Source organism: Oncorhynchus clarkii, chromosome 32 (genome assembly GCF_045791955.1).
Source record: "Oncorhynchus clarkii lewisi isolate Uvic-CL-2024 chromosome 32, UVic_Ocla_1.0, whole genome shotgun sequence".
Taxonomy (NCBI): domain Eukaryota; kingdom Metazoa; phylum Chordata; class Actinopteri; order Salmoniformes; family Salmonidae; genus Oncorhynchus; species Oncorhynchus clarkii.
In genome coordinates this window covers 15,614,268-15,637,029 of record NC_092178.1, presented here as the reverse complement: position 1 = coordinate 15,637,029, position 22,762 = coordinate 15,614,268, and the positions used below count along the sequence as shown (strand labels likewise).

Sequence of the window (22,762 nt, the reverse complement as noted above, 5' to 3'; positions counted from 1 at the left end):
CCACCACAAAAAATAAACATCTTAATCGAGGGAAAAGAGATCGCGCGAGAGAGAGGGAAGAGTTAACAGAGTTTTTATATTAAACATTGTCCACCACAAAAAATAAACATCTTAATCGAATATTAAGACTGGGCGAGAGAGCTATTTATTATTTTATTTTTTAGAGTGCTATTTTTCCTCAGAGCACTGAAACCAGAAATAAATGAATATCCCACAATGGTTTCATATCCGACTTTCTGTGATATCTTTCCAATACAGACAAAAAGGAACACATTTCACACCCACACCACACCATTGAGCAGTAGAGTATTCACTGAACATTTTTCTGAACATTTCTAAAAATGGGGCAAAGTCTGTGAAGACGACACATTATGCATACAGTATGCGTGTTATTTCAGAATAATTAGGACAGTTCGTTGGCTAACTCATTGGTCCTGATTTGTGAAAGAACCCAAAAGTATTTGACAAAATTCTGTCAATACAATTACATGTAGAGTATAATAATGAATGGAATGTATTTGGTGACGCTTATCCTAAAACTCTCCCCCTTGCCCTCCTGTCTCTGTCTCTTATTGGTCAATGGAACATTAGAGTGCATTCTAAAGAGTGACCAGTTTGTGCCGACAGGGAACATGAGCTCAATTTTACCCCGAAAAGCTGGAATGAGAAAGAGCACAAGTCAAAGTGCTTCTCTCTGTCCTACATCACAGCTCTGTATCTCTGTAGTTTAGGACTGCTCTACATCACAGCTCTGTATCTCTGTAGTTTAGGACTGTCCTACATCACAGCTCTGTATCTCTGTAGTTTAGGACTGCTCTACATCACAGCTCTGTATCTCTGTAGTTTAGGACTGTCCTACATCACAGCTCTGTATCTCTGTAGTTTAGGACTGTCCTACATCACAGCTCTGTATCTCTGTAGTTTAGGACTGTCCTACATCACAGATCTGTATCTCTGTAGTTTAGGACTGTCCTACATCACAGCTCTGTATATCTGTAGTTTAGGACTGTCCTACATCACAGCTCTGTATCTCTGTAGTTTAGGACTGTCCTACATCACAGCTCTGTATCTCTGTAGTTTAGGACTGTCCTACATCACAGCTCTGTATCTCTGTAGTTTAGGACTGTCCTACATCACAGCTCTGTATCTCTGTAGTTTAGGACTGTCCTACATCACAGCTCTGTATCTCTGTAGTTTAGGACTGTCCTACATCACAGCTCTGTATCTCTGTAGTTTAGGACTGCTCTACATCACAGCTCTGTATCTCTGTAGTTTAGGACTGCTCTACATCACAGCTCTGTATCTCTGTAGTTTAGGACTGTCTTACATCACAGCTCTGTATCTCTGTAGTTTAGGACTGCTCTACATCACAGCTCTGTATCTCTGTAGTTTAGGACTGTCCTACATCACAGCTCTGTATCTCTGTAGTTTAGGACTGTCCTACATCACAGCTCTGTATCTCTGTAGTTTAGGACTGTCCTACATCACAGCTCTGTATCTCTGTAGTTTAGGACTGCTCTACATCACAGCTCTGTATCTCTGTAGTTTAGGACTGCTCTACATCACAGCTCTGTATCTCTGTAGTTTAGGACTGTCCTACATCACAGCTCTGTATCTCTGTAGTTTAGGACTGTCCTACATCACAGCTCTGTATCTCTGTAGTTTAGGACTGCTCTACATCACAGCTCTGTATCTCTGTAGTTTAGGACTGCTCTACATCACAGCTCTGTATCTCTGTAGTTCAGGACTGCTCTACATCACAGCTCTGTATCTCTGTAGTTTAGGACTGCTCTACATCACAGCTCTGTATCTCTGTAGTTTAGGACTGCCTGACATCACAGCTCTGTATCTCTGTAGTTTAGGACTGTCCTACATCACAGCTCTGTATCTATATAGTTTAGGACTGCTCTACATCACAGCTCTGTATCTCTGTAGTTTAGGACTGTCCTACATCACAGCTCTGTATCTCTGTAGTTTAGGACTGCTCTACATCACAGCTCTGTATCTCTGTAGTTTAGGACTGCTCTACATCACAGCTCTGTATCTCTGTAGTTTAGGACTGTCCTACATCACAGCTCTGTATCTCTGTAGTTTAGGACTGTCCTACATCACAGCTCTGTATCTCTGTAGTTTAGGACTGTCCTACATCACAGCTCTGTATCTCTGTAGTTTAGGACTGTCTTACATCACAGCTCTGTATCTCTGTAGTTTAGGACTGTCCTACATCACAGCTCTGTATCTCTGTAGTTTAGGACTGTCTTACATCACAGCTCTGTATCTCTGTAGTTTAGGACTGTCTTACATCACAGCTCTGTATCTCTGTAGTTTAGGACTGCTCTACATCACAGCTCTGTATCTCTGTAGTTTAGGACTGTCCTACATCACAGCTCTGTATCTCTGTAGTTTAGGACTGTCTTACATCACAGCTCTGTATCTCTGTAGTTTAGGACTGCCTGACATCACAGCTCTGTATCTCTGTAGTTTAGGACTGTCCTACATCACAGCTCTGTATCTCTGTAGTTTAGGACTGTCCTACATCACAGCTCTGTATCTCTGTAGTTTAGGACTGTCCTACATCACAGCTCTGTATCTCTGTAGTTTAGGACTGCTCTACATCACAGCTCTGTATCTCTGTAGTTTAGGACTGTCCTACATCACAGCTCTGTATCTCTGTAGTTTAGGACTGTCCTACATCACAGCTCTGTATCTCTGTAGTTTAGGACTGCCTGACATCACAGCTCTGTATCTCTGTAGTTTAGGACTGTCCTACATCACAGCTCTGTATCTCTGTAGTTTAGGACTGTCCTACATCACAGCTCTGTATCTCTGTAGTTTAGGACTGCTCTACATCACAGCTCTGTATCTCTGTAGTTTAGGACTGCTCTACATCACAGCTCTGTATATCTGTAGTTTAGGACTGCTCTACATCACAGCTCTGTATCTCTGTAGTTTAGGACTGCTCTACATCACAGCTCTGTATCTCTGTAGTTTAGGACTGCCTGACATCACAGCTCTGTATCTCTGTAGTTTAGGACTGTCTTACATCACAGCTCTGTATCTCTGTAGTTTAGGACTGCCTGACATCACAGCTCTGTATCTCTGTAGTTTAGGACTGTCCTACATCACAGCTCTGTATCTCTGTAGTTTAGGACTGCCTGACATCACAGCTCTGTATCTCTGTAGTTTAGGACTGTCCTACATCACAGCTCTGTATCTCTGTAGTTTAGGACTGCTCTACATCACAGCTCTGTATCTCTGTAGTTTAGGACTGTTCTACATCACAGCTCTGTATCTCTGTAGTTTAGGACTGCCTGACATCACAGCTCTGTATCTCTGTAGTTTAGGACTGCTCTATATCACAGCTCTGTATCTCTGTAGTTTAGGACTGCTCTACATCACAGCTCTGTATCTCTGTAGTTTAGGACTGCCTGACATCACAGCTCTGTATCTCTGTAGTTTAGGACTGCTCTACATCACAGCTCTGTATCTCTGTAGTTTAGGACTGTCCTACATCACAGCTCTGTATCTCTGTAGTTTAGGACTGCCTGACATCACAGCTCTGTATCTATGTAGTTTAGGACTGCTCTACATCACAGCTCTGTATATCTGTAGTTTAGGACTGCTCTACATCACAGCTCTGTATCTCTGTAGTTTAGGACTGCTCTACATCACAGCTCTGTATCTCTGTAGTTTAGGACTGTTCTACATCACAGCTCTGTATCTCTGTAGTTTAGGACTGCTCTACATCACAGCTCTGTATATCTGTAGTTTAGGACTGCTCTACATCACAGCTCTGTATCTCTGTAGTTTAGGACTGCTCTACATCACAGCTCTGTATCTCTGTAGTTTAGGACTGTCCTACATCACAGCTCTGTATATCTGTAGTTTAGGACTGCTCTACATCACAGCTCTGTATCTCTGTAGTTTAGGACTGTCCTACATCACAGCTCTGTATCTCTGTAGTTTAGGACTGCTCTACATCACAGCTCTGTATCTCTGTAGTTAGGACTGTCCTACATCACAGCTCTGTATTTCTGTAGTTTAGGACTGCTCTACATCACAGCTCTGTATATCTGTAGTTTAGGACTGCTCTACATCACAGCTCTGTATCTCTGTAGTTTAGGACTGCTCTAAATCACAGCTCTGTATCTCTGTAGTTAGGACTGTCCTACATCACAGCTCTGTATCTCTGTAGTTTAGGACTGCTCTACATCACAGCTCTGTATCTCTGTAGTTTAGGACTGTCCTACATCACAGCTCTGTATCTCTGTAGTTTAGAACTGCTCTAAATCACAGCTCTGTATCTCTGTAGTTTAGGACTGTCCTACATCACAGCTCTGTATATCTGTAGTTTAGGACTGCTCTACATCACAGCTCTGTATCTCTGTAGTTTAGGACTGTCCTACATCACAGCTCTGTATCTCTGTAGTTTAGGACTGCTCTACATCACAGCTCTGTATCTCTGTAGTTTAGGACTGCTCCTACATCACAGCTCTGTATCTCTGTAGTTTAGGACTGCTCTACATCACAGCTCTGTATCTCTGTAGTTTAGGACTGCTCTACATCACAGCTCTGTATCTCTGTAGTTTAGGACTGCTCTACATCACAGCTCTGTATCTCTGTAGTTTAGGACTGCTCTACATCACAGCTCTGTATCTCTGTAGTTTAGGACTGTCCTACATCACAGCTCTGTATCTCTGTAGTTTAGGACTGCTCTACATCACAGCTCTGTATCTCTGTAGTTTAGGACTGTCCTACATCACAGCTCTGTATCTCTGTAGTTTAGGACTGCTCTACATCACAGCTCTGTATCTCTGTAGTTTAGGACTGTCCTACATCACAGCTCTGTATCTCTGTAGTTTAGGACTGCTCTACATCACAGCTCTGTATCTCTGTATCTGTAGTTTAGGACTGCTCTACATCACAGCTCTGTATCTCTGTAGTTTAGGACTGTCCTACATCACAGCTCTGTATCTCTGTAGTTTAGGACTGCTCTACATCACAGCTCTGTATCTCTGTAGTTTAGGACTGTCCTACATCACAGCTCTGTATCTCTGTAGTTTAGGACTGCTCTACATCACAGCTCTGTATCTCTGTAGTTTAGGACTGTCCTACATCACAGCTCTGTATCTCTGTAGTTTAGGACTGCCTCTACATCACAGCTCTGTATCTCTGTAGTTTAGGACTGTCCTACATCACAGCTCTGTATCTCTGTAGTTTAGGACTGCTCTACATCACAGCTCTGTATCTCTGTAGTTTAGGACTGTCCTACATCACAGCTCTGTATCTCTGTAGTTTAGGACTGCTCTACATCACAGCTCTGTATATCTGTAGTTTAGGACTGCTCTACATCACAGCTCTGTATCTCTGTAGTTTAGGACTGTCCTACATCACAGCTCTGTATCTCTGTAGTTTAGGACTGCTCTACATCACAGCTCTGTATCTCTGTAGTTTAGGACTGTCCTACATCACAGCTCTGTATCTCTGTAGTTTAGGACTGTCCTACATCACAGCTCTGTATCTCTGTAGTTTAGGACTGCTCTACATCACAGCTCTGTATCTCTGTAGTTTAGGACTGCTCTACATCACAGCTCTGTATCTCTGTAGTTTAGGACTGCTCTACATCACAGCTCTGTATCTCTGTAGTTTAGGACTGCTCTACATCACAGATCTGTATCTCTGTAGTTTAGGAATGTCCTACATCACAGCTCTGTATCTCTGTAATTTAGGACTGCCTGACATCACAGCTCTGTATCTCTGTAGTTTAGGACTGCTCTACATCACAGCTCTGTATCTCTGTAGTTTAGGACTGTCCTACATCACAGCTCTGTATCTCTGTAGTTTAGGACTGCTCTACATCACAGCTCTGTATCTCTGTAGTTTAGGACTGTCCTACATCACAGCTCTGTATCTCTGTAGTTTAGGACTGTCCTACATCACAGCTCTGTATCTCTGAAGTTTAGGACTGCTCTACATCACAGCTATGTATCTCTGTAGTTTAGGACTGTCCTACATCACAGCTCTGTATCTCTGTAGTTTAGGATTGCTCTACATCACAGCTCTGTATCTCTGTAGTTTAGGACTGCTCTACATCACAGCTCTGTATCTCTGTAGTTTAGGACTGTCCTACATCACAGCTCTGTATATCTGTAGTTTAGGACTGCTCTACATCACAGCTCTGTATCTCTGTAGTTTAGGACTGCTCTACATCACAGCTCTGTATCTCTGTAGTTTAGGACTGTCCTACATCACAGATCTGTATCTCTGTAGTTTAGGACTGCTCTACATCACAGCTCTGTATCTCTGTAGTTTAGGACTGCTCTACATCACAGCTCTGTATCTCTGTAGTTTAGGACTGTCCTACATCACAGCTCTGTATCTCTGTAGTTTAGGACTGTCCTACATCACAGCTCTGTATCTCTGTAGTTTAGGACTGTCCTACATCACAGCTCTGTATCTCTGTAGTTTAGGACTGTCCTACATCACAGCTCTGTATATCTGTAGTTTAGGACTGTCCTACATCACAGCTCTGTATCTCTGTAGTTTAGGACTGCTCTACATCACAGCTCTGTATCTCTGTAGTTTAGGACTGCTCTACATCACAGCTCTGTATCTATGTAGTTTAGGACTGTCCTAGATCACAGCTCTGTATATCTGTAGTTTAGGACTGTCCTACATCACAGCTCTGTATCTCTGTAGTTTAGGACTGTCCTACATCACAGCTCTGTATATCTGTAGTTTAGGACTGTCCTACATCACAGCTCTGTATATCTGCAGTTTAGGACTGCTCTACATCACAGCTCTGTATCTCTGTAGTTTAGGACTGCTCTACATCACAGCTCTGTATCTCTGTAGTTTAGGACTGCTCTACATCACAGCTCTGTATCTCTGTAGTTTAGGACTGCTCTACATCACAGCTCTGTATCTCTGTAGTTTAGGACTGCTCTACATCACCGCTCTTTATCTCTGTAGTTTAGGACTGCTCTACATCACAGCTCTGTATCTCTGTAGTTTAGGACTGTCCTACATCACAGCTCTGTATCTCTGAAGTTTAGGACTGCTCTACATCACAGCTATGTATCTCTGTAGTTTAGGACTGTCCTACATCACAGCTCTGTATCTCTGTAGTTTAGGACTGTCCTACATCACAGCTCTGTATCTCTGTAGTTTAGGACTGCTCTACATCACAGCTCTGTATCTCTGTAGTTTAGGACTGTCCTACATCACAGCTCTGTATATCTGTAGTTTAGGACTGCTCTACATCACAGCTCTGTATCTCTGTAGTTTAGGACTGCTCTACATCACAGCTCTGTATATCTGTAGTTTAGGACTGCTCTACATCACAGCTCTGTATCTCTGTAGTTTAGGACTGCTCTACATCACAGCGCTGTATCTCTGTAGTTTAGGACTGCTCTACATCACAGCTCTGTATCTCTGTAATTTAGGACTGCCTGACATCACAGCTCTGTATCTCTGTAGTTTAGGACTGTCCTACATCACAGCTCTGTATCTCTGTAGTTTAGGACTGCTCTACATCACAGCTCTGTATCTCTGTAGTTTAGGACTGTCCTACATCACAGCTCTGTATCTCTGTAGTTCAGGACTGTCCTACATCACAGCTCTGTATCTCTGTAGTTTAGGACTGTCCTACATCACAGCTCTGTATCTCTGTAGTTTAGGACTGCTCTACATCACAGCTCTGTATCTCTGTAGTTTAGGACTGCTCTACATCACAGCTCGTTATCTCTGTAGTTTAGGACTGCTCTACATCACAGCTCTGTATCTCTGTAGTTTAGGACTGCTCTACATCACAGCTCTGTATATCTGTAGTTTAGGACTGCTCTACATCACAGCTCTGTATCTCTGTAGTTTAGGACTGCTCTACATCACAGCTCTGTATCTCTGTAGTTTAGGACTGTCCTACATCACAGCTCTGTATCTCTGTAGTTTAGGACTGCTCTACATCACAGCTCTGTATCTCTGTAGTTTAGGACTGCTCTACATCACAGCTCTGTATATATGTAGTTTAGGACTGTCCTACATCACAGCTCTGTAGTTTAGGAAATGTCACATCAATCCCACCAAGTAATGAGCTGCGTCACAAATAGGAATAGGTTGCCATTGGGGATGCAGACCAAGTAAATGGTTGAAGCTAGTGGTTCTGTTATCCTGATCTACTCTGAAATTATTTTGGTCTCATGGCATTTCTTGTTCCTCTGGAGACAAAGAAGTGCACCCACACGATGGGTAGCCAAGCTTTTCATTTAACCCTCTGCATGGTTTAAAATGGAAATCTATTCTTTGTATAACTACACATCTCTCCCTGTGTTGAAAGGTTGGCAGTAAAGTGCTGCTAGAAATGACCATGATTTTGTATCACACAGCAATAATCAGTAGAAGCTATTATTCCCGACTGGACCATTCTGACATTTAGGTTTTTGAATTTCTCAGTCTTATTGTGTGATCCCTGAAGACATCAGGACCCTTATTCATGAGGTGTCTCAGAGTAAGAGTGCTGATATAGAATCGTATTAATTTAATAATAAATAAGATTATATGGATGGGGGAGTGGATCCTAGATCAGCCCTCCTATGCTGAGACACTTTATGAATACGGGCCAGGCTCATGTCATTCAGATGAGGAGAGGGAGGAGTTCTGACTTACTGTCCGCCGAAGTCCACGTAGAACCACCTCTGCAGGAGTTCATAGGTCACCAGGGTGACCCCAAACTGAGGTGAGGACCGGAACACTCGGGCTACAGTGAAAAACCACAACTCTCAATAACACTATTTCACTATTAGACTACTGTGCCATTTATATCACATCATCATCATCAGATATTAAAACAAATGGGGTGATACCTCCTGCTCCTTTCCAGAAGGCCCGTGGTCCCTCCTCCTTCAGAATCTTCCAGAAACAGTCAACGAGGCCACTATACGTGGTCTGGCCAGCACGGGCCGCCACTTGTAGCCTGGTCTTGATAACATCGGCTGGGGTCACCAGGGAGGCCGCGGGCATACCTAAGGAGAGAACACCTCACTCAGCACTTGTTAGCACTGTAGTGGTTCTGTGTTAGTACTGTGTTAGTACCTGCATCAGTGTTAGTACTGTCTGTGAATGTAGTGGTTCTGTTATCCTGTAATAGTGTTAGTACTGTCTGTGAATGTTGTGGTTCTGTTATCCTGCATCAGTGTTAGTACTGTCTGTGAATGTAGTGGTTCTGTTATCCTGTATCAGTGTTAGTACTGTCTGTGAATGTAGTGGTTCTGTTATCCTGTATCAGTGTTAGTACTGTCTGTGAATGTAGTGGTTCTGTTATCCTGCATCAGTGTTAGTACTGTCTGTGAATGTAGTGGTTCTGTCATCCTGCATCAGTGTTAGTACTGTCTGTGAATGTAGTTGTTCTGTTATCCTGCATCAGTCTCCGTATTGTCTGTGAATGTAGTTGTTCTGTTATCCTGCATCAGTGTTAGTACTGTCTGTGAATGTAGTTGTTCTGTTATCCTGCATCAGTCTCCGTATTGTCTGTGAATGTAGTGGTTCTGTCATCCTGCATCAGTCTCCGTATTGTCTGTGAATGTAGTTGTTCTGTCATCCTGCATCAGTGTTAGTACTGTCTGTGAATGTAGTTGTTCTGTTATCCTGCATCAGTCTCCGTATTGTCTGTGAATGTAGTGGTTCTGTCATCCTGCATCAGTGTTAGTACTGTCTGTGAATGTAGTTGTTCTGTTATCCTGCATCAGTCTCCGTATTGTCTGTGAATGTAGTGGTTCTGTCATCCTGCATCAGTCTCCGTATTGTCTGTGAATGTAGTTGTTCTGTTATCCTGCATCAGTCATTGTCTGTGAATGTAGTTGTTCTCCGTATTGTCCTTGAATGTAGTTGTTCTGTTATCCTGCATCAGTCTCCGTATTGTCTGTGAATGTAGTTGTTCTGTTATCCTGCATCAGTCTCCGTATTGTCTGTGAATGTAGTTGTTCTGTTATCCTGCATCAGTCTCCGTATTGTCTGTGAATGTAGTTGTTCTGTTATCCTGCATCAGTCTCTGTATTGTCTCTGAATGTAGTGGTTCTGTTATCCTGCATCAGTCTCCGTATTGTCTGTGAATGTAGTTGTTCTGTTATCCTGCATCAGTCTCCGTATTGTCTGTGAATGTAGTTGTTCTGTTATCCTGCATCAGTCTCCATATTGTCTCTGAATGTTGTGGTTCTGTTATCCTGTATCAGTGTTAGTACTGTCTGTGAATGTTGTGGTTCTGTTATCCTGCATCAGTGTTAGTACTGTCTGTGAATGTAGTGGTTCTGTTATCCTGCATCAGTGTTAGTACTGTCTGTGAATGTAGTGGTTCTGTTATCCTGCATCAGTGTTAGTACTGTCTGTGAATGTAGTGGTTCTGTCATCCTGCATCAGTGTTAGTACTGTCTGTGAATGTAGTTGTTCTGTTATCCTGCATCAGTCTCCGTATTGTCTGTGAATGTAGTTGTTCTGTTATCCTGCATCAGTCTCCATATTGTCTCTGAATGTTGTGGTTCTGTTATCCTGTATCAGTGTTAGTACTGTCTGTGAATGTTGTGGTTCTGTTATCCTGCATCAGTGTTAGTACTGTCTGTGAATGTAGTGGTTCTGTTATCCTGCATCAGTGTTAGTACTGTCTGTGAATGTAGTGGTTCTGTTATCCTGCATCAGTGTTAGTACTGTCTGTGAATGTAGTGGTTCTGTCATCCTGCATCAGTGTTAGTACTGTCTGTGAATGTAGTTGTTCTGTTATCTTGCATCAGTCTCCGTATTGTCTGTGAATGTAGTTGTTCTGTTATCCTGCATCAGTCTCCGTATTGTCTGTGAATGTAGTTGTTCTGTTATCCTGCATCAGTCTCCATATTGTCTCTGAATGTTGTGGTTCTGTTATCCTGTATCAGTGTTAGTACTGTCTGTGAATGTTGTGGTTCTGTTATCCTGCATCAGTGTTAGTACTGTCTGTGAATGTAGTGGTTCTGTTATCCTACATCAGTGTTAGTACTGTCTGTGAATGTAGTGGTTCTGTCATCCTGCATCAGTGTTAGTACTGTCTGTGAATGTAGTTGTTCTGTTATCAAATCAAATCAAATCAAATCAAATGTTATTTGTCACATACACATGGTTAACAGATGTTAATGCGAGTGTAGCGAAATGCTTGTGCTTCTAGTTCCGACAATGCAGTAATAACCAACAAGTAATCTAACTAACAATTCCAAAACTACTGTCTTGTACACAGTGTAAGGGGATAAAGAATATGTACATAAGGATATATGAATGAGTGATGGTACAGAGCAGCATAGGCAAGATACAGTAGATGGTATCGAGTACAGTATATACATATGAGATGAGTATGTAAACAAAGTGGCATAGTTAAAGTGGCTAGTGATACATGTATTACATAAGGATACAGTCGATGATATAGAGTACAGTATATACGTATGCATATGAGATGAATAATGTAGGGTAAGTAACATTATATAAGGTAGCATTGTTTAAAGTGGCTAGTGATATATTTACATCATTTCCCATCAATTCCCATTATTAAAGTGGCTGGAGTTGAGTCAGTGTCAGTGTGTTGGCAGCAGCCACTCAATGTTAGTGGTGGCTGTTTAACAGTCTGATGGCCTTGAGATAGAAGCTGTTTTTCAGTCTCTCGGTTCCAGCTTTGATGCACCTGTACTGACCTCGCCTTCTGGATGGTAGCGGGGTGAATAGGCAGTGGCTCGGGTGGTTGATGTCCTTGATGATCTTTATGGCCTTCCTGTGACATCGGGTGGTGTAGGTGTCCTGGAGGGCAGGTAGTTTGCCCCCGGTGATGCGTTGTGCAGACCTCACTACCCTCTGGAGAGCCTTACGGTTGAGGGCGGAGCAGTTGCCGTACCAGGCGGTGATACAGCCCGCCAGGATGCTCTCGATTGTGCATCTGTAGAAGTTTGTGAGTGCTTTTGGTGACAAGCCGAATTTCTTCAGCCTCCTGAGGTTGAAGAGGCGCTGCTGCGCCTTCTTCACAATGCTGTCTGTGTGAGTGGACCAATTCAGTTTGTCTGTGATGTGTATGCCGAGGAACTTAAAACTTGCTACCCTCTCCACTACTGTTCCATCGATGTGGATAGGGGGGTGTTCCCTCTGCTGTTTCCTGAAGTCCACAATCATCTCCTTAGTTTTGTTGACGTTGAGTGTGAGGTTATTTTCCTGACACCACACTCCGAGGGCCCTCACCTCCTCCCTGTAGGCCGTCTCGTCGTTGTTGGTAATCAAGCCTACCACTGTTGTGTCGTCTGCAAACTTGATGATTGAGTTGGAGGCGTGCGTGGCCACGCAGTCGTGGGTGAACAGGGAGTACAGGAGAGGGCTCAGAACGCACCCTTGTGGGGCCCCAGTGTTGAGGATCAGTGGGAAGGAGATGTTGTTGCCTACCCTCACCACCTGGGGGCGGCCCGTCAGGAAGTCCAGTACCCAGTTGCACAGGGCGGGGTCGAGACCCAGGGTCTCGAGCTTGATGACGAGCTTGGAGGGTACTATGGTGTTGAATGCCGAGCTGTAGTCAATGAACAGCATTCTCACATAGGTATTCCTCTTGTCCAGATGGGTTAGGGCGGTGTGCAGTGTGGTTGAGATTGCATTGTCTGTGGACCTATTTGGGCGGTAAGCAAATTGGAGTGGGTCTAGGGTGTCAGGTAGGGTGGAGGTGATATGGTCCTTGACTAGTCTCTCAAAGCACTTCATGATGACGGAAGTGAGTGCTACGGGGCGGTAGTCGTTTAGCTCAGTTACCTTAGCTTTCTTGGGAACAGGAACAATGGTGGCCCTCTTGAAGCATGTGGGAACAGTAGACTGGTATAGGGATTGATTGAATATGTCCGTAAACACACCGGCCAGCTGGTCTGCGCATGCTCTGAGGGCGCGGCTGGGGATGCCGTCTGGGCCTGCAGCCTTGCGAGGGTTAACACGTTTAAATGTCTTACTCACCTCGGCTGCAGTGAAGGAGAGACCGCATGTTTTCGTTGCAGGCCGTGTCAGTGGCACTGTATTGTCCTCAAAGCGGGCAAAAAAGTTATTTAGTCTGCCTGGGAGCAGGACATCCTGGTCCGTGACTGGGCTGGATTTCTTCCTGTAGTCCGTGATTTACTGTAGACCCTGCCACATGCCTCTTGTGTCTGAGCCGTTGAATTGAGATTCTCTTTGTCTCTGTACTGACGCTTAGCTTGTTTGATAGCCTTGCGGAGGGAATAGCTGCACTGTTTGTATTCGGTCATGTTACCAGACACCTTGTCCTGATTAAAAGCAGTGGTTTGCGCTTTCAGTTTCACGCGAATGCTGCCATCAATCCACGGTTTCTGGTTAGGGAATGTTTTAATCGTTGCTATGGGAACGACATCTTCAACGCACGTTCTAATGAACTCGCACACCGAATCAGCGTATTCGTCAATGTTGTTGTCTGACGCAATACGAAACATGTCCCAGTCCACGAGGTGGAAGCAGTCTTGGAGTGTGGAGTCAGCTTGGTCGGACCAGCGTTGGACAGACCTCAGCGTGGGAGCCTCTTGTTTTAGTTTCTGTCTGTAGGCAGGGATCAACAAAATGGAGTCGTGGTCAGCTTTTCCGAAAGGGGGGCGGGGCAGGGCCTTATATGCGTCGCGGAAGTTAGAGTAACAATGATCCAAGGTCTTTCCACCCCTGGTTGCGCAATCGATATGCTGATAAAATTTAGGGAGTCTTGTTTTCAGATTAGCCTTGTTAAAATCCCCAGCTACAATGAATGCAGCAGTCTTAGTACTGTCTGTGAATGTTGTGGTTATGTTATCCTGCATCACTATTTCTACTCAATCTGAATGTATATGTTTCTACTGTTGGGTTATACAAAGGTCATACTTGAACCCGTTATACAAAGGTCATACTTGAACCCGTTGCACTGTGTACTCCATGTACACTACTGTTCAAAAGTTTGGGGTCACTTAGAAATGTTCTTATTTTTGAAAGAAAAGCTAAATTTTGTCCATTAAACATCAAATTGATCCGAAATACAGTGTAGACATTGTTAATGTTGTAAATGACTGTTGTAGCTGGAAACGGCAGATTTTGTTATGGAATATCTACATAGGTGTACAGAGGCCCATTATCATGAACCATCACTACTGTGTTCCAATGGAACGTTGTGTTAGCTAATCCAAGTTTATCAATTTAAAAGGCTAATTGATCATTAGACAACCCTTTTGCAATTATGTTAGCACAGCTGAAAACTGTTGCAAAGAAAAAGCCATATCTCAGACTGGCCAATAAAGAGAAAATATTAAGTTGGGCACAAGAACACAGAAACTGGACAGAGGAACTCTGCCTAGAAGGCCAGCATCCCAGAGTCGCCTCCTCACTGTTGCCAGTTGAGGACTTGTGAGGTATCTGTTTCTCAAACTAGACACTCTAATGTACTTGTCCTCTTGCTCAGTTGTTCACTGAGGCCTCCCTCAGTGAGCCTGTAATCAAACCCGCAAATGCTGATGCTCCAGATACTCAACTAGTCTGAAGAAGGCCAGTTTTATTGCCTCTTTAATAAGCACAACTTTTTACAGCTGCGCTAACATAATAGCAAAAGGGTTTTCAAATGATCAATTCGCCTTTTATGATAAAAATGCTAAACTTGGATTAGCTAACACAATGTGCCATTGGAACACAGGAATGATGGTTGCTGATAATGGGTCTCTGTACGCCTATGTAGATATTCCATAAAAAATCTGCCGTTTCCAGCTACAATAGTCATTTACAACATTAACAATGTCTACACTGTATTTCTGATCAATTTGATGTTATTGTAATGGACAAAAAATGTGCTTTTCTTTCAAAATCAAGGACATTTCTAAGTGACCCCAAACTTTTGAAGGGTAGTGTACATCATGTGTATGACCAATAAACAAACTGGAACTCTCAATGAGATTTTTATCTCACTCCTCTTATCTACATTTGTACTTATTTCAAAACATCATCATATCCTATTTTCACTTGAGCCTTTGGTCATCTGAATGAGGACCAGTCATATGTAAAACTACTCTCTTGATCCTTCCCACAGAAAGTTGTGTACGATCAGAAAAATACATTAGAAAACTCCATTGCCTCTGCTATGTAATGTTCATGGTTTTCTCCTGCAATGGGCAGACAATACGAGGTAATGAGATGGACACACAAAAGCGTCCCACGTGCCAGTGACTGGTGACTGGGGGCCCCATGCGGGCAGCCCTCTCCAGCCACTTCAACCATGAATGGCATCAATCATCAATGGCTGCTTTTGACCGCCACGCACAGTCATTACCATCACCGGCCTCTTCACCAGCTAGTCACACAGGCTACACGTCTTCAAACTAAACAAGCCATTCAATTCAACCACTGATCAACTCGCTCACTGCAAATGTGACAGAACTGGAAAGACCACCTGCACTGATATCCTTCACATGAGAGGGCGGGAGATGAGAGGACAGGAGAGGAGAGGAGAGGAGGGGGAGGAGAGGAGGGGAGAGGTGAGCAGAGGAGGGGGGAGGAGAGGAGGGGGGAGGAGAGGAGGGAGGAGGGGAGAGCAGAGGAGGGGAGAGCAGAGGAGGGGAGAGGAAGGGAGAGGAGAGGAGGGGAGAGGAAGGGGGAGGAGAGGAGGGTAGTGAAGGGGGGAGGAGAGGAGAGGATAGGAGAGAAGGGGAGAGGAGAGGAGGGGAGAGGAGAGGAGGGGGGGACAGGAGGGGAGAGGAGTGGAGAGGAAGGGGGAGGAGAGGAGGGGAGAGGAGAGGAAGGGGAGAGGAGAGGGGAGAGGAGAGGAGGGGGGGAGAGGAAGGGGGAGGAGAGGAGGGGAGAGGAGAGGAGAGGAAGGGGGAGGAGAGGAGAGGAAGGGGGAGGAGAGGGTAGTGAAGGGGAGAGGAGTGTAGAAGAAAGGGGAGGACGGGAGGGTAGTGAAGGGGGGGAGGGGAGGGTAGTGAAGGGGGGGGGGTAGTGAAGGGGAGAGGAGTGTAGAAGAAAGGGGAGGAGGGGAGGGTAGTGAAGGGGAGGGGAGGAGGGGAGATGAGTGTATAAGAAAGGGGAGGAGGGGAGGGAAAGAGAGAAGAGAGGAGGGAGAGGAGAACTCAACTGGTTTCACAGCACATTCAAAGTGCTAAGGAGACTCAGAGAAGCACCTCAAAACACAGGAACACAGTCTTAAATCTACCTCTCAAAGCTACCTCAGAAAGTCTATTCCTCTACAGCCAGAGAGAGAGCAGGAGGAGGAGGAACTGGGAGATGACCAGCTCTGCAGTGTGTTCTGGGATCAGGGGGTCTATATAATGCAGCCCAAACTGAGTATGTAGTTACATTTCCTGAGCCGACTAAAAAAGCGTTAATTGCTAAAAAGCTTAATCCGTTGATAAATATAGAAAGGATTGATAAATACTATGAGCAAATGAAAAATCATAAACTGCATTTCAGGTTTCTAAACTAGCTCCTGGACCCGGTCGAAGGGGGAGATTGGGAGTAGGAATGTCTTTTTAGATTTATATGACTTTTCCATGTACTGTAGCGCCATGATCGCTGCTCACTCAGCGCTGAAGAGCAGAACTACAGCACTGACCGACATATCCCTCACGATTCAAAATAAATATTAACCCTTTTCTTTTGACGTTCCAAACCACCCTGGCTTGGCTTCTGCACTCGCCTTCTTATACGCTGTTTTCTTTAAGATAAACCCACTCAAATAAAAATATCCAACCTACAGACTCGCTCCAGATCATAGTTTTAAGCAGGAAGAGGAGACAAAGAACTGGAAGACTGTGGATCAAAACTGTCTTTCCTCCGGGTTGCCAGTATTGTGACATCTGTTGATGGGTTGATGGGTTAGGGTTAGGGTTACACAGCTCCTCATCCTCCCTCAGCGCCTTTACTCTTAACACGCCTAACACACAGGCTGCCTCTCAACAAGCACCCTATTCCCTATATAGTGCACTACTTTTGACCAAAATGCCAAAAGTACTACTGGCCATGGTCAAAAGTAGGGCACTATATAGGGAACAGGGTGGCAGTTGGGACAGAGCTCAGGCTGCCAGTTCCTATATGTTAGCACAGGATAGTCTCCCATCCTATCGAAACCCTGTTGGCAGGCAGGCGGTTGGTCTCTCTGGGCTCTGTCTGTTCACTCAGCGCTTAGCTCCAAACCCCAACCTCCAGCCAATCGCTGAGCACTCTAATTAGGGACGACCACGATGGAGCCTGCGGTCGCCGGTGGCTACTGGGGTCTTAGGCCTGGAGCCGGGAGGCTGGGAGGGATAGAGGAATGGGAATGGAGGGATGGAAGGAGGGAGGGAGTGATAGAGGAATGGAGAATGGAGGGATGGATGGAGGGTGGGATAGAGGAATGGAGAATGGAGGGATGGATGGAGGGTGGGATAGAGGAATGGAGAATGGAGGGATGGATGGAGGAAAGAAAGGGGTGGAGGCTGGGGAATGGAGGAAAGGAGGGATGGGGAGGGGCAAGGATAGAGGGATAGAGGCTAGGAGGGAAGGAGGTTAGAGGTATGGAGCTGGGGTCTTGGGTCTGAGGCCGGGTTCCATGTGGTGGCTCACCACCCACCAGGAATGCCCACGCTTGGTTTTCTGCTTCCTCAAGAATGGTTCCTTATTAAGCTTGTGCTAGTGACAACATTTTAACAGTATTGTATTTTTATCTGAATCATCATCTTCTGATCATCAATGACCAATATGGTTGGATGTGTGTATAATGTATACAGTTTCTTTATCATATAGGCTGAGAGAGAGCGAGACGGACAGAGACAGAGAGAGAGAGAGAGAGAGAGAGAGAGAGAGAGAGAGAGAGAGAGAGAGAGAGAGAGAGAGAGAGAGAGAGAGAGAGAGAGAGAGAGAGAAAGGGAGAGAGAAAGGGAGAGAGAAAGGGAGAGAGAGAGAGAGAGAGAGAGAGAGAGAGAGAGAGAGAGAGAGAGAGAGAGAGAGAGAAAGGGAGAGAGAAAGGGAGAGAGAAAGGGAGAGACTGAGAGAGACAGACAGAAAATAAACCAGGGAGAGAAAAAATAACTCTTCGAAAAAAGGGTTCCAAATATTGAACTGTTTCTACCTGGAACTAAAAAGCGTTCTATGAGGACAGCAAAGAACACTTTAAGGTTCTTAGAGTGTAAGAACGAGGTTCTGAGCCACAGTGTTGCATGGTATCTTACCTGCTATGGCCCCTGAAAACAGCAGCTTGCCCGGTCCGATCCTCCCATCCTCATCACTCATGTAGGTCTTGACGTGAGCATAGCAGGGGAAGTAGATGGCTGAGAAGGGGATGTCTCGCAGGAAACAGGCTTTGGCTCCCTGTGGATGGTGTAGTGAGAAAGAAGAGACCAATGGGTGAGGAAAGAGGGGAGGGGGGGGGGGGTTGAGTGGTGGGGAGGACAGAGAAACAAGAAGGGAAGGAGGGAGGGAGGGAGGGAGGGAGGGAGGGAGGGAGGGAGGGAGGGAGGGACAGGGAGAGAGATGGAGGGAGGGACAGAGGGAGGGAGGGACAGGGAGAGAGATGGAGGGAGGGACAGGGAGAGATGGAGGGAGGGACAGAGGGAGGGAGGGACAGGGAGGGAGATGGAGGGAGGGAGGGACAGAAGAGGGAGGGAGGGACACGGAGAGAGATGGAGGGAGGGACAGAGAGGGAGGGACAGGGAGAGAGATGGAGGGAGGGACAGGGAGAGAGATGGAGGGAGGGACAGAGGGAGGGAGAGACAGGGAGAGAGATGGAGGGAGGGAGTGACAGGGAGAGAGGCAGGGAGGCAGGGAGGGAGGGAGGGAGGGAGGGAGATGTACTCTGACCATATGACATGTCCAGGGAAAACTCTAGGCCCTACACTACAACTCATCACCTCTCCTCACTTCTCATCTCCATTTGGCTGCCAGTTTATATACATGAGGCGTGAGAGAGAGATAGAGAGAGAGGGAGGGAGAGGGATAGAGAGAGAGAGAGAGAGAGGGAGAGAGATGGATAGAGAGAGGGAGAACGAGGGATAAAGAGAGAGGGAGGGAGAAGGATAGATAGAGAGAGGAAGGGGATAGGGAGAGAGAGAGGGAGAGAGTGGAGAGTGAAAGACGAGAGATCAGGGAAAGAGGAGGAAGATTGCCTCTGTCCATCACAGTAAAGAAAGCCATATCTTCAACCAGATTACGTTTCATCTTATTCCCCTCCTTGGCTGCCATCCAGGTGAGGTTGGGGAAGGGGAAGAGAAAACGACGGCCCTCCCTTCAACAGAGCAGTTTAAAGCCAAGTTTGGATCCCAAATGGCACCCTATTGGCACTATACAGGGAATTGGCTGCCATTTGGGACCAGGAAAAGTTATCCTATAAAAACAGGCTTCATTTAACTGCTGGGGTTAATCCTACCACTCATCCACAGCGTACACAGATACCTTACTGTATGGTATCTCATCTTTCCTCAAGTGCTTTGCTTCTTTCTCCCCTCCCCTGTCCTGTCCTGCCTGCCTGCCTGCCATCCCCTACCCTGCCTGCCATCCCCTACCCTGCCTGCCCTGTCCTGCCCTGCCTACCCTACCCTGCCCTACCTGCCCTGCCCTGCCTGCCCTGCCCTGGACTGCCCTGCCCTCCCCTCCCCGTCAGGGCCGCCATGCCAGACTGCGTGCCGAAAAGTTGCCAAGGCCCTGGTTCACAATCACACACAGACAGTACGGCAGTACAGGCCGAGTACTGTTTAAATACATGGAGGTGAGACTGACCTGTTTAAATACATGGAGGTGAGACTGACCTGTTTAAATACATGGAGGTGAGACTGACCTGTTTAAATACATGGAGGTGAGACTGACCTGTTTAAATACATGGAGGTGAGACTGACCTGTTTAAATACATGGAGGTGAGACTGACCTGTTTAAATACATGGAGGTGAGACTGACCTGTTTAAATACATGGAGGTGAGACTGACCTGTTTAAATACATGGAGGTGAGACTGACCTGTTTAAATACATGGAGGTGAGACTGACCTGTTTAAATACATGGAGGTGAGACTGACCTGTTTAAATACATGGAGGTGAGACTGACCTGTTTAAATACATGGAGGTGAGACTGACCTGTTTAAATACATGGAGGTGAGACTGACCTGTTTAAATACATGGAGGTGAGACTGACCTGTTTAAATACATGGAGGTGAGACTGACCTGTTTAAATACATGGAGGTGAGACTGACCTGTTTAAATACATGGAGGTGAGACTTACCTGTTTAAATACATGGAGGTGAGACTGACCTGTTTAAATACATGGAGGTGAGACTGACCTGTTTAAATACATGGAGGTGAGACTGACCTGTTTAAATACATGGAGGTGAGACTGACCTGTTTAAATACATGGAGGTGAGACTGACCTGTTTAAATACATGGAGGTGAGACTGACCTGTTTAAATACATGGAGGTGAGACTGACCTGTTTAAATACATGGAGGTGAGACTGACCTGTTTAAATACATGGAGGTGAGACTGACCTGTTTAAATACATGGAGGTGAGACTGACCTGTTTAAATACATGGAGGTGAGACTGACCTGTTTAAATACATGGAGGTGAGACTGACCTGTTTAAATACATGGAGGTGAGACTGACCTGTTTAAATACATGGAGGTGAGACTGACCTGTTTAAATACATGGAGGTGAGACTGACCTGTTTAAATACATGGAGGTGAGACTGACCTGTTTAAATACATGGAGGTGAGACTGACCTGTTTAAATACATGGAGGTGAGACTGACCTGTTTAAATACATGGAGGTGAGACTGACCTGTTTAAATACATGGAGGTGAGACTGACCTGTTTAAATACATGGAGGTGAGACTGACCTGTTTAAATACATGGAGGTGAGACGGACCTGTTTAAATACATGGAGGTGAGACTGACCTGTTTAAATACATGCAGGTGAGACTGACCTGTTTAAATACAGGGAGGTGTAGGCCAGGGGTCAAAACTAGCCTGCAAGCCTGCCCACCAAAGTTTTTTAGTGAAGAAATTATAATAACAAAAGGATTTTCATTTTTTGGAAATTCAGCAAAAAAAATTGTAATTTAGGAATAAAAAAAAGAGAGAATAAAAAAAGAAACGTGATCGTGTCTCCGCTCTGTTAAAAATCGCCCTGAGGCAGATTGCCTACCCTGGTGTAGGCTGACATAATATGTGTGTCTCTTTCTGTTTATGGCTTTGAAAGAGGGATTGTGCATGGTGCATAAAGTATGATTGACTGTGAGTACTGTGAGTACTGGAGTACATACAAGTATGTGTTTATATGAGTGAATAGGTTTGTCTTGATAAATGCTGCACTGCAGACACAGCAATACCATACATGTGATAGGATCATAGTTGGAGTTCTCACTGTGAACAGTGGTGGCACTAGCGCATCAGCCAGTCAGTCAGTCAGTTCCTCCAGCAGCAGAGCGGAGGTAGGTAGCAGGGAGAGGCAGAAAGAGAGGCTGAGGGGCAGGGTAATTAGCCTGACAAAGGGTGCTCTGTGCCTGGGCACAGCCCTGAGGAGCCAACCCGTCTGGGACTCACAGGCTGGAGCCTGTCTGGGCCCTCCCGGCCCTCCTGCTTCTCTCTCAATGCACATTGTCTCAGCAGGAGGACAGGAGACACAGAGGGAGACAGGGGAGGCACCATTACCGTCATACCGGATTCAGCATTCTCATACATACGACGGAGCAGACATACTGTAGACACGCGCACACACAGACACACACACACACAGACACACACACGCGCACACACACAACAGGGTCCAACAGTCCCTTGAAAACAAAATGCAGAGCCCCTCTACCTACCTGAGTCAATGGTATTCAGTCCATTATTACCCTGGCCATTGTTACAAAGTTAGCTTACATTGTTTATATCTCAATCTCAGCCACGTCCACAGTCCCTCATAGGCCCTCACTAGCAATCTCTACCTGATTCAGCTGCTATTGTAGCTAAGGGGTTAAGTACAGCTATGTCCTAATTGTCCCTGTCTTTGTATTCAGTCCTAGGTGTACAGAAGGATCTACCTTATAGAGGCCAAAGAAGCCCAAGTCCTTGATGACAGATATGGCGCTGACGCGGGGGCCGGTGGTGATCTCTCCAGCCACCTGCAGGCGGATCTTCACGATCTCCAGAGGGTTGGTAAAGATCACCTGAGATCCACCCGCCTGGACGACACACACACACACACACACACACACACACACACACACACACACACACACACACACACACACAGTGGGGAAAGGATTTACAGTATTAGATAAGTGTTTTATTAATCTTTTTGCCAATAGTATCGCACACACAATGGGCTGTAAGTGGCCACTGTAGCTAGGTGACGGAGTCACACATCAGCATACACTGATGGCGCCCTGATAGGCACCTCACAGGTCTGACTGATGTCATTCACACACAGTTCAATAGGCTACACTGGCAGTGACAGATGTTCACTGTAGACAGGCTGCTAGGTCTGTCAGTGATAGATGTTCACTGTATACAGGCTCCCAGGTCTGTCAGTGATAGATGTTCACTGTAGACAGGCTGCTAGGTCTGTCAGTGATAGATGTTCACTGTAGACAGGCTCCCAGGTCTGTCAGTGATAAATGTTCACTGTAGACAGGCTGCTAGGTCTGTCAGTGATACATTTTCACTGTAGACAGGCTGCTAGGTCTGTCAGTGATAGATGTTCACTGTAGACAGGCTGCTAGGTCTGTCAGTGATAGATGTTCACTGTAGACAGGCTGCTAGGTCTGTCAGTGATAGAT

General features: G+C 45.4%; 1 protein-coding gene across 1 annotated transcript in view; it reads right to left on the bottom strand.

The window, feature by feature from the left end:
• Positions 1-22,762, bottom strand: part of LOC139391805 (electrogenic aspartate/glutamate antiporter SLC25A13, mitochondrial-like) — a 98,314-nt gene that overhangs the window by 2,113 nt on the left and 73,439 nt on the right. Inside the window, exons 14-17 of the mRNA XM_071139361.1 lie at positions 22,025-22,165; positions 18,189-18,327; positions 8,862-9,020; positions 8,665-8,755 (exon numbers count right to left, since the gene is read on the bottom strand). Of these exons, the coding sequence (XP_070995462.1) occupies positions 8,665-8,755; positions 8,862-9,020; positions 18,189-18,327; positions 22,025-22,165 (530 nt within the window). The remainder of the gene's footprint in view (positions 1-8,664; positions 8,756-8,861; positions 9,021-18,188; positions 18,328-22,024; positions 22,166-22,762) is intronic.